The sequence below is a fragment of the Somniosus microcephalus genome, chromosome 3 (assembly GCF_052327205.1).
Source record: "Somniosus microcephalus isolate GS21.2 chromosome 3, FLI_Smic_1.0, whole genome shotgun sequence".
Classification (NCBI taxonomy): domain Eukaryota; kingdom Metazoa; phylum Chordata; class Chondrichthyes; order Squaliformes; family Somniosidae; genus Somniosus; species Somniosus microcephalus.
The window spans coordinates 273,751,245-273,763,747 of record NC_140989.1 but is presented as its reverse complement, the minus strand read 5'-3'; the positions used below and the strand labels follow the sequence as shown (position 1 = coordinate 273,763,747).

Genomic DNA, 12,503 nt, shown 5'->3' with positions numbered 1-12,503 from the left:
AGCACTAACATTATTAAATTTAATGGGTGCGAAGACATATGGGCAATTGAAACACCTGTTATCACCAGATGAACCAGCGGATAAGACGTTCGATGAGATTGTTACTGTCCTGAAAAATCATCTAAACCCCACGCCACTGATGCTAGCGGAACGATTTAAATTTTATGACAGAAGGCAGCTGCAGAATGAAAGCAATGCTGAATATTTGATGGAATTACGTAAGCTAGCAAAATATTGTCAGTTTGGAACGGGACTGACAGAGGCACTACGAGATAAATGTGTGTGTGGTTTATTTAAACAGGATACACAAAAGTGACTGCTCGAGGAGAATGAGCTGATGCTTGAGAAGGCGGTCACTATGGCGGCAGCACACGAAGCCGCAGCGAGAGGCACGGCAGTAATGCAGCTACGGTCACCGGAACTCGGTACAAACAAATTGGGTTTGAGTTCTGTCAAATGTTATCGTTGTGGAAAGACAACGCACGATCAGAACCAGTGTTGGTTTAAAAACCAACAATGCAGAACGTGTGGCAGGCTTGGCCACATAGCTAAAGTATGCCGGTCAGGAAAGAAGACCAGCAACAAAAAGTCACCGCAAGGAAAATACGCAAAGGTACACAAGGTGACAAAGAACAGTTTGACCGAACAGAAGTCAGATTCAGACGCTAGCAGTAATGAACTGGATAGCTTAAGAGTACACAACGTTGGTAAGGATGCAGATCTCCAGGCAATTTGGGTCACTCTTCAGATAGCAGGAGTCCAAGTAAAAATGGAATTGGACACTGGATCGGCATTGACGGTCATGAATAAGAAAGATTACAGAAGGTTATTCCAACATATTCCCCTACAGGATACGGAGATTATATTGAAAACATACACGGGGCAAAGAGTGTACCCCATCAGAAAAATAGAGGTAGAAGTGGTCCACAAGGGCGAAGAAAGCCAAGTAATGGACTTATATGTGCTACCTGAAGGAGGTCCACCACTACTAGGACGGGAGTGGATTAGGAAAATGAATATGGACTGGCACTCCTTGAAGGCACCAACGGTAGATTCCGGGGAAACAGATGTCAAACCTAAACGATTGTCCAGAATATTGGATGATGCTAAAGAGGTGTTCCAGCAGGGACTGGGAACACAGAGGAATTACGGCAAACATCAAGATTGATGAACATGCACAACCAAAATTTTTTAAAGCCAGACCGGTACCCTATGCAATACGACCTACTGTTGAAGCGGAACTGGAAGCACTAGAACGTTCAGGTGTACTGTCTAAGGTAGATTGGAGTGAGTGGGCTACGCCCATTGTTCCCGTTATGAAACGTCCTGTGAGCAACAAGCCAGGAGATCCAGGGAAGGTTCGCATCTGTGGAGATTTCAAAATCACCGTTAATCCGGTGCTTCACACGGTGCAGTATCCGCTTCCACGGATTGAGGATATTTTCGCTTCATTGTCTGGCGGGAAACACTTCACCAAGATAGACCTGGCGCAGGCGTACTTGCAGATGGAGGTTGAGGAAGAGTCACGTCAATACCTCACGATCAACATGCATCGAGGGTTGTACCGGTACAATAGGCTGGTTTTTGGAGTGGCATCGGCTCCAGCAATTTGGCAGAGGGCCATGGAGCAGGTATTACAGGGAATTCCAGGCACACAATGTTACCTGGACGATATTCTGATCACAGGTGATGGTGACGAACAACATCTCGCAAACTTGGAACTGGTGCTCAACAGACTGAAAGAGTATGGACTTAGAGTAAATCGGCAGAAATGTGAGTTCTTCCAGAAGCGGATCTCGTACTGTGGCCATGTCATTGACCGGGAGGGGCTTCATAAGTCTCCTGACAAGATTGAGGCAGTTGTAAAGGCTCCCGCTCCGGAGAATGCCTCTCAGTTGAGGTCGTTTCTAGGATTAATTAACTATTACCATAAATTTCTGCCAAATCTATCCACGGTACTGCACCCATTAAACGCTCTTTTACAGAAAGGGGTACCATGGGAATGGGGCGAAAACTGTAAGAAGGCATTTCGCAAAAGCAAAGAATTGATCACCTCAGAGGAAGTGTTGGCTCACTTCAACCCGACACTGCCTATTCGGTTGGCTTGTGATGCTTCTCCATATGGTATTGGGGCAGTACTCTCACACAAGTTGCCAAATGGCACGGAAAGGCCAGTCGCGTTTGCATCCAGATCATTGACCTCCGCTGAGCGCAACTATGCGCAGATCGATAGGGAGGCTCTTAGCCTTGTATGGGGAGTGAAGAAGTTTAATCATTACCTGCAGGGCCAAAAATTCACGCTTCTGACAGACCATCAACCGTTGGTATCCATTTTTAACCCTAAGAAGGGTGTTTCGGTGATGACAGCGCAGCGTCTCCAGAGATGGTCTCTTTTCCTAGGGGCACATCAATATCAAATAGAATTCAAAGGTACGAAACAGCATGGCAATGCTGATGGGCTGTCGCGCCTGCCACTACCTGAAGAAGAAGACACGACGAAAGTTGACCCTGTTGAGTTATTTCATTCGACCATCATCGAGTGTTTACCAGTCACCAATGCAAGTATTGAAAGAAAAACCAGGAACGACCCGACACTGTCCAGAGTCTACGAGGTGACAGTGAAAGGATGGCCAACACGGGGTGATCCTCTGTTACCGGCATTTTCGGCAAGGCGAGACCAGCTGTCCGTCTGCCATGGTACCTTGATGTACGGGACAAGAGTGATTATTCCTCCCAAGTTAAGGGAAAGAGTTTTAAACGAACTGCATGAAGGTCATCTGGGGGGGGGGGGGGGGGGGGGGGGGGGGGGGGGAGTTCAAATGAAAAGTCTTGCTAGGGCTTATGTATGGTGGCCGGGTATTGACCAACAGATTGAGGAGTTAACGAAAAGCTGCGCTGGGTGCCAAAAAGTGCAAAATGCACCTCCGATAGCACCGCTACACCCATGGGAATGGCCTTCAGCCCCATGGCAACACGTACACATTGACTTTGCTGGTCCATTCATGGACTCCATGTTCCTAATCGTGGTGGACGCACATTCCAAATGGCCAGAAGTCATCAAGATGAATACCACTACTTCAGAAAAGACAATTACGGTGTTAAGAACAATATTCGCAAGGAACGGATTGCCAGAACAGATCTGTTCGGACAACGGACCACAGTTTGTATCGGAAGAATTCCGACAATTCTTAAAGAAGAATGGAGTAAAACATTATACCTCTGCCCCATATCATCCGGCGACAAACGGGTTGGCTGAAAGATTTGTCCAGACATTCAAAAAGGCAATTAAGGCCATGAACGATGATCAGATTCCGCTGCAACACAAGGTCGACAAGTTCCTGATGTCATATCGAAACGCCGATCATGCAGTGACTAACCAAAGTCCTGCCATGATGTTTTATAACAGGAGGTTGCGGTCCAAGTTGGACTTGTTAAAACCAAATGTGCGGAGGGAAGTGGAAAACAAACAGTTTCGGCATATTAACAACAAGACCACTCGAACTTTCGACGTAGGACAACCAGTGTTGGCAAGGGGCTATGGAAACGAAAAATGGCAGTCCGGAACAATTCGGGCCAGACAACGACCTCTGATGTACACAGTAGATATTGGTCATAATGTGATAAGGCGTCATGCGGATCAACTGGTAGAGCCGAGAGCAAGGGTCGAACCCATGGTTGTGACAGAGGCAACTGTGGAAGACGTTAATGAACCTGAAGCATCTACCTCGGCAGGGAATGTACTTGATGATGATGACACCCAATACATTGGAAACCAAATAGAGGAGGCACCTCAACAACAAGAATCAGAGACTACTGAGAGGCGTTATCCAAGCCGCATCAGAAAGCCTCCTGAGAGACTGAACCTTTGAACTGTTATACCTGAAGTTATATATGTATATATGTTATTATGTTATGTTAAATGGGGATATGACTGTTAAGCTAAAAAGGGAGGATTGTGGTGTATGTAACCTGTTCCACCTTAAGAGAACTTAAGCCTGTTCCACCTTAAGAGATGTACTACTTTCTCTGGCTGCTGTATACGTAATACCGGTGGTGACCACACCGGTATATAAGCACTGTGTAGTAATATTTGTATTCAGTAAAGTCCCGACCTCCAACCAGTAAAGACCTGTTCAATTTACTCTTGTAGTCTGTGTAGTAATTATCACTATAACACACAGACTTAACACTTGTGGCTCCTGTTACAGTTCCTACTCCTAAGGGTGATGTCAACCCTGAGATGGAACAGCTGAAGAAGGAAAAAAATGTCATGAGAGCCGAGATGGCATATTTTCGGTCTAAGCCCAACACAGAAAGGGATGACGCACGGGTGCAAAAGGTTGAACACCCTGCGAAGTCTAACAGCAAAATGAATGATTCCTCTAAAGGATATCCCCATGAAGGAGATAGACCTGGAGTCTTTTGTTATAACTGTGGAAAGGTTGAACACCCTGCAAAGTCGAACAGCAAAATGAATGATTCCTCTAAAGGATATCCCCATGAAGGAGATAGACCTGGAGTCTTTTGTTATAACTGTGGAAAGGATGGACATTTCAAGCGAGAATGTAGAGGTGAGGAAAATCTAAAAAAAGTAAATGACCGTCTCATAAAACTTACCAAGAAGTCGGGAAACTACAAAAGGGGCACAGTAACAGAACGGCCTGCTGTCCCTGTAGTTAAGACACGTTCCACTAAGTGCAATAATAGACGAGGGGAGAAGAAAGTCATCGCAACAAAGGTTCTTGAAACAGTAAAGTAGTTCAATGTACGAAATGGCTATGGATTCATCAACAGGAATGATACAAAGGAAGATGTATTTGTACATCAGACTGCCATAAAGAAGAATAACCCACGGAAGTATCTACGCAGTGTTGGTGACGGTGAAACTGTGGAGTTTGACGTAGTGGAAGGTGAAAAGGGTGCAGAGGCGGCAAACGTCACTGGTCCAGGTGGAGTTCCAGTTCAAGGAAGCCGATATGCCACGGACCGAAATCGTTGCCGTCGCTACAACCCTCGCCGCCGAGGGCCACCACGTAATTACCAACAGAACATTGACGCAGATGCTCTGTCTCGTCGCCCACACTACCAGAAACCAGAGTGGAAAGATGTTGCTTCAGCAGATGTGAAAGTAATGTGTCAGATGTCCGTGGTATCTGGACCAAAGAATTCATTTCATGCCCGAGAGATTGACCACTTGGGAGCGTCAATGCATGCTGTTCCCCAGGCATTTTGCAACCTTTCCAGTTTGGATGTACAAAACTTACCCATGTTGTGTTCATCTGAAATATCCAAAGTACAACAGGAGGATCCCTGTATTCATGAGGTGTTTTCAGCTCTTCGTCTGGGTGATATTACACAGATCGACAAATCAAAACATCCTGACTGTCATCTGCTCCTAAGAGAATGGAACCGCTTGGAAATTAAAGAGGGAGTGTTGTGTAGAATCACTCACCCACCCACTAAACCATGTCATTCACAGTTGGTCCTGCCTGAAAAGTACAGGGAAATAGTGATGAAGTCTTTGCATGATGACGCAGGTCATCTGGGAGTAGATAAGACCTATGGGATGGTCAAGGACAGATTCTATTGGCCGCGTATGAAGTCTGCGGTTGAGGAGTTCTGCAAGTCCTGTGCACGTTGTGTCCAGAGAAAGACTTTACCTAAAAGAGTTGCTCCTCTGTTTCACATGCAAAGTGACTAGGAGTGCCAAGTGTAATGATAGCCCCTATGGTTCGATATGTTACCTCCCTTTATACATGGTTGGGAAGCATGCAACCACTTATGTGTAAAGTTCATTAGTCATGGGGACATGCCTATATTTGGTAGGGGGGGGGGGGGGGGGGGAGTGTAATACCCACTGGAAATGTTATGTACGCTAAGTATGGTTATCAATCTTTAACTTAGACACTGTATTATCATTGTTATAAATCCCTGGGTTAAAGTTGCCATGTGAAGGTACGGCAAGAACTTTTAAGGACACAATGTGACTAAGAGCAGACTTTCCATAATTCTGCACCAGTATCAACTGTTGCAGACAGTGAGGCTGCACTGTCTCCAGGCAGAAACCCCAGGAGGAAGGGGTGGAGTCGGGTTTCTTGAGCGGGAAAAGCTGCAGAGAGCGACTGGAAGAGAGGAGGGCAGGAGCTCTGAGAAGAGGGCTCAGGAGGCAAATGGCTGCCGCATCCCGCCCCGGGCTTCCAAACTTGGCCGCCGCCCTTCGTATTAGTAGCACTGCATCCTGAACTGGCTGGCTGCAAGTCACCAGTACCGGGGGATCGTCGTCTGAACCCAGATCTGCAAGGCAGAGGTCTGGGGAGAGCTGCTTGCCTCATGCTGATGGGGAGCTACTTGGAAAAGCTGCAGAGAGAGAGAGAGTCACCAACTCCAGCGGCTGCTGTGTGCTCTGCATCCAGAACTCAAAGTGGGATTCAGTGATCGTGAAGAGAATTCAACGAAGGGGTTCGGAGTCGTAAGTCTTGCAGACATTGTACATACCATGAGCTCCAACTTAAGCGTGCCAACGAAAGAGTGCACTCGAATTTGGACACAGGGACAGTCCTTTGAATCCATGTAAATGGAGAATGTATGTTTATTATGTCTAGAGTCATTCTAATGTATGCAAATGTCTAATTTAGTTCATTGACCTGTAATCTTCTTACACTGTCTGATGTTAAAACTATAAAGTAAGATAGTTAGAATTAAGCCATTGTAGTAGTGATCTCCTTACTGGACTATAGAATACTGTCTACACCAGAGACCACATCTCACATATATCTAAAGAACTGTGAAGGGGTTACACAAAAAATGCTAGCATTATACTAAAAGGGATCAAAGATAAATACAAGGGGGGTAATCGTGACTTTGGGTGAAGTCAGTAGAAATAAAATTCAGGAGAGATGTAAAATGGGTTGCTGATTCACTATCACCCATTTTACACTATCACACAATGTCAAGATTGACCCCCAGAGAGATTAGGAAAGAGAAAAGACCATTTTGATCCTTCCAGAAATTCCCATACAAAATATTTTAGTTGTGAGCTCAGTTAGGGTTTGGAGTTGTGCAAATACAAATGTTTGAAGATCACTCATCATAGTCACCAAGCTCTGATAATTGCAATAAGGTTTTGATCTTACCTAAATAGCATATTGCTCGTTTCTTTTTTTCACAGGGATCATTATTCCACTTTCCTGCATCTTTCTGTCTCTTTATATAAATTTCTACACAATCTTCTGCCCCAGGAGTTGGTTCACCTTCAGCCCAGTTTTCTGCCTCTTTATCCAGTGATTTGTTAGTTCCAACCCAGGTCCAAGCACCATGAATCTTTCTTATTCCAATCCAGTAGTAACTTGGATTTCTTGGTAACACCATATTCAGATGTTTATTTTCTTCACTGTTCTGAATTGCAACCAGGTCAGTGAAGGACACTCGGCAGAATTCTCTGGCAGCTGGCCATGTCACATCTGCTTCTGAATAGCTATAGTTCCAGCTGCGGACTCCTTCCAAAATTGCTAGTTCTGTGAAGACAATACACTTCCCTGTAACACCTGAACTAGTTGTATAATAAACACATCGCAATTCATATGACCTGTTCCACAAGATTGTTGCATGCTTAAGCAGAATGTTAGAAATTTGAATCTAAATCTAGACTGCACTGGTACTCACTAATGTTCATTGGTTGAGCATTGAAATTCTCAGCAAGAACAGTAGAAGATGCCATCCTGAAGGGTGAGGGATACAGGTAGGAGAGAAACAGCTGGCTGGACCAGTCCACCTGCCTAACAGTTCATCTCCTGTTGAAGAATCATTAAGTGGTAATTATGACAGAAGTCTACAGTCCATGAGTTCTCTCCCACCCAGTAGAAAGAAGGAAAGGAGATTCACGGAGGGACCTTAAAAAGGCCTTAAAAAAACAGTGGTTAACAGGGATTCATTATCTAGGAAAATAGTTGACATCAGATTAGAAATCAGAATCTGAAATCTGATAATAAATACACTAGCTACAGAAGTGAGGCAACAGAAGCCTAGATTTTCCGATAGATGGTATTTAATACTAGTGTTGTCCCATAATCGTCTTAATGTGTTAAAATGCAGTTGACTGGAAAATCTAGGCTAGTGTTCCTAAATCACCAAAGAACACAGACTTCCCCCATACTACAAACCACAGTGAATTTAATATAGCTCCCAAAAAGCTCAAAAAATGGTCTGACTGTAAGCCTTATGAGATGCGAAGACGAGGGGTTTGATTGAAAGTACAGCAGGACACGGGCTTGTCACAACTTAAGCTGCAGGTGTATTGAACAGCTGGGGGGAAAAAATACACAATAGTGCAGTTTACTAGAGTGGCGAATTTGGGAATATGAGTGAGATGTCAGTAGTAAAGCTTTAAGATTTATTTTCTAGCAGAGTTACTTTCTCTTCTCTTCCCCACGATAGATTTTTTCCACTGTATTTGGTGCATTTTCTGGCATTTTGGAGCCTATTGTAATTCTGCCCTTCATGCCAACAACTATTTGCCCAGCAAGGGTCACAGATATTTTAATATAAAAATAAAAGCCGCTGTAAAGACTTCAATACTATTTTACAGGGTCCACTTCCTTTCGTTGCGAATCTAACCCCAGATCCATCCCATTAATTTGTGAAATTAAACCGTTTACAACACACACTTAACAATAATCACAACTGGCACAGCTTTCCACATTCACAGAACAAAAGTGGTTCAATATTGCATCTGCCCCGCCCTGCCCCAGGCCCCATGGTAACCCAGAGCCAGATTGCGGATTACCTGCATTGAGTATATGCTGATTTAACTAAACAACTTTTATTTTAAAGTATCTTCTAGGGCGACAAGGGTGAATTCATGTCATCAAAACAAAACCTTTAGAACTAAGTTTTGATGAAGTATCACACTGAAACATTAGCCTGTATTTTCCTCTTTTAGATGCTGATCAATCTGTATATTGTGTATTTCAAACATTCCTTAAAGCTTTTAAATATATGAGGCTGTAAATTACTTTTGGCGATTAATAGTAGACAAACACATATCAGGGCCAATTTTCTTCTACTGGTGTAAATCAGGTCTAAATTGTTAAGAACTGTAGCCAATCCCATCATGGTAATGTAGGAATAGCACTCAAATTTTGTGGGTCAGCTCATTGACATAATTCTAATTATCTGTCCCTATAAATGGTCATCCAAGCTGCCTATCCTGCACCAAGTCTGACTCACCCATCACCCTTTCCTCGTTGACCTATGTTAGCACCCAGTCCCCAAATGCCTTCAATTTCAAATTATCTTTTAGTAATTTTATTAATTTTGTGAGCTGCCATTAAGGGGACCTGGAATTTAAATGGCTAATAAGTTTCATGCACTTCCCTCTTACTATTGTGGTTGCTTGCTGGCACAGATTAATCTTTCTTCTCATACTCTTCTCTCCAGTAGTTCAGTATTAGAGTGTTAAATTGAGTAGTGTTCCTGAAGTAACTGCAAAGGATTGCCAAATATATGCCATCATGAAGGTCACAGGAAGGCTATAGCATGAGAGTAAAACCTTACCATAGATGACGACTAAAAGCCAAAATTGAGTAGTGCTCCTCTGAGTCTGGTGGTGCCTTTGCCAATCATAGATTTCCATGCAAGATGCCTAGTGAAGGGAAACCCACCATTATATTATTATTCCAAGCAAACAAAGCTAGAATGCAACATTAAAAAAAATCCCTCTACATGTCTTTTAGAATAGAACAAACTTTATCTCATAAATGTTAGTACTTGTAGCTCCTAGTGTAACATTTTCACATTGTCACAGGTCATGACGCCGTATTTCAAAAACTGGAAACATGTTATCCAATTTAGACAAGTTTCTCGTTGGAAAATGAGAAAAAAACATGACCGCAGTGAAAAAACAATTAAATATTAGCTGAGAATTGAGTGTTGGTGATATTAGTGGATAAACAATACGATCTGTGACATTTCACTGCACGTTGCTTTGGCTGGGGCACTAACCTATTTAAATTAAATGAGCTGACACCTACATTAAAATTGTGGCGAGAGGAACGTTGTGCAAAAAGCATTCAGCTTTCAACCACTCGTCTCGCCAAGTGTCATTTCTAGACTTTAAAATGATCAAAACTAGAAGAGGGGATACAATAATACATGTTACAATTAAAATTCCGGAAACCCATTCCATTTGACACCAGTGCTTTCTTTTCCTGCTCATAACCATCAGTGTTGTTGTCATATATGCCACAAACTGGCTCTGGTTCCCGCAGATGCTGCAGAAAGCATGCAGAGTGTCCCTCTGCATGACAAACTCCAGCATAATATTCATCTTAAGGTATTATTCACAATCTCATCATGGAAGTCGAAATAACAATCCAGATCACATTTGCAAGATACTGCTTTTCTTTACCGTTTTATGTATATTTATTATTTCATATTTCAGTATATATGGAAGCTCAGTTTTTAAATATTTTGTCATCTTGTTTTCTGCTGGACGGATCAAAAAAATCCCTCCCAGAAGCAAATGTACCCTACCATTTCTTTAGCCTGCAGAATCCTGTCTTCGCTCCTCCAAGTCTCCATGCAGATATTCTGTTGGTGAAGAATCCAGTGGAATATATCTCTAGTGCTGCAACTCTGTGGTTCTGCACACTAACTCTTTCAGTGTTGTTCAGGGCTTTATATCCTCTAACATTGACCCTCCGATGACGTCGGACAATCAACATTAAATAATTGCGTGTTCCTGCTTAAACACGCAAAGCCACCAAAAACAAAAAGATTTTATCTGCCGTCCGCATCCCATTCACATTAAAAGTTATTTCCAAGTGAATTAAATATTTAATTTCGTATGCAGAAAAGAAGGAGAATTGTTACATCATGTGGCTGAATGGAGACACTGTTACAAAAGTTTCCAAAGCAGAAAACAAAGTTAGAATTAACCTTTTAATTAGTGCAGTTTATGTACTTTTAAAAGAAACCGTTTAAAGTTTCATTTTCAGTTTGCCAACTTGGCTCAGTTGGTGGCACTCTTGCCTCTGGGTCAGAAGGTTTAAGTCCCACATTGGTACTCAAGTGCATTGTCAGGATTGGAGGTACCATTCTTTGGGTGTGTTGCTAAACACTGATGTTCATTCTGTCTGTTTAGGTGAACGGTCATGGTATATTGGTAAGAAGAAGAGATCAAATGGGCCAAAAGGCCCTCTTCATCTGATGTGATCTTGTGAAGATGTTGCATTTATTGAATGAATTTGCTGTTGAGGAGGTAGCATGGTAGCATAGCACATCAAAGCATCAACATGTGCTACCCTGGAACTGGCCTTTCCTACAACTCTCCTGATTTTCTGATCTCTATGCCCTATAAGGAGGCAGGAGGGGAATATTGTAAGAACCTTCATCTGATTGCTCTCATGTGCCATCTGGTGGCTGACTCAAGAACAGCGTTAGTGGAGACTTTTGAGATGGACGGGACTGTATGGCATAAGTAAGCGGGTTGGAGGCAGTTTCTCGACTGCTGACAGGAAAGATTGCCAGACGAGAAATAAAATGGGGAAAGGAAGAACATCCTCAAAGAGGCATCATAGTATAAAATGCTTTTTATGCTGAATTGATATTCAAACAAAAAAGCCAGCTTTTATTTTATAATATTTCACTCATTAAAGGAACAAAAATCTTATTAAACCTTTGGATTGTGTTAGAAAGGAAATGGCTTGGCTGCGATATTAATCTGAATACAATTTTTGGAGCCGTTAATTAGCTGTTGAAAAAAGCCAGTGCAAAAGTTTTATTTACTGCTAATGCTTCCTGTATATTCTCAAATGAAATCATATTCTTACTTTCTTGGCAAAGAGAACGCGATTAATTGACAGAAGTTAGGCAGCTTAATTTTACTCACAGTTACTTCACCCTTTTCCTGGTTTTCACCCATATTCCTGGGTCACGCTAAGCTCGTGCTTTGTTTCACTATGTAGGCAGTTGCATGATGGACAGGTGTAGACCTTTCACTTCAGTTCTAAATTGAGATTTAAGTTAAGTGTGAGGTGGTACATTTTGGTAGGAAGAATAAGGCGGCCACATAGTCCTTGGAAAATTAAAGACTGAACTTTAACCTAGAAGAGCGGGTGGGTTTGGGTGCAGGTGGGGGGGATAAAACCGGAGAAAATGTCAGCAGTCGAGAAACTGGCTCCAACCCGCTGACTTATGCATTTAAGTCGAACGTGTTAGCTGCGTGAGTGCAACTCGCTTGGGAGAGGCAGATTGCCAATTACCATATGTTAATTGCTCAATTAGAATGATATTAACACACACTTTTGACTCTTTCGTGACCGGTGGGCGCCGCGGGGTCTGGAGTGCGTACTCGATTTAAGGGGCCAAATTTTAATTTGATTTATCGGGTTTATTTAAAGGGTTTATTTGTTTAAGGGTTCTTTTGGGTTTAAAAAAGAGGACACACTTTTGACTCTTTCGTGACCGGTGGGCGCCGCGGGGACTGGAGTGCATAATCGGTCCAA

General features: G+C 42.9%; 1 protein-coding gene across 2 annotated transcripts in view; it reads right to left on the bottom strand.

The window, feature by feature from the left end:
• LOC147121960 (L-selectin-like) overlaps window positions 1-12,142 on the bottom strand; it is a 35,086-nt gene extending 22,944 nt beyond the window's left edge. For both annotated transcript variants that reach the window (XM_085982551.1, XM_085982552.1), the window contains exons 1-3: window positions 11,888-12,142; window positions 9,553-9,640; window positions 7,134-7,514 (exon numbers count right to left, since the gene is read on the bottom strand). In XM_085982551.1, coding sequence (XP_085838677.1) covers window positions 7,134-7,514; window positions 9,553-9,640; window positions 11,888-11,920 — 502 coding nt within the window. In that variant the 5' untranslated portion in view covers window positions 11,921-12,142. The remainder of the gene's footprint in view (window positions 1-7,133; window positions 7,515-9,552; window positions 9,641-11,887) is intronic.
• Between the last annotated feature and the right edge of the window lie 361 nt (window positions 12,143-12,503).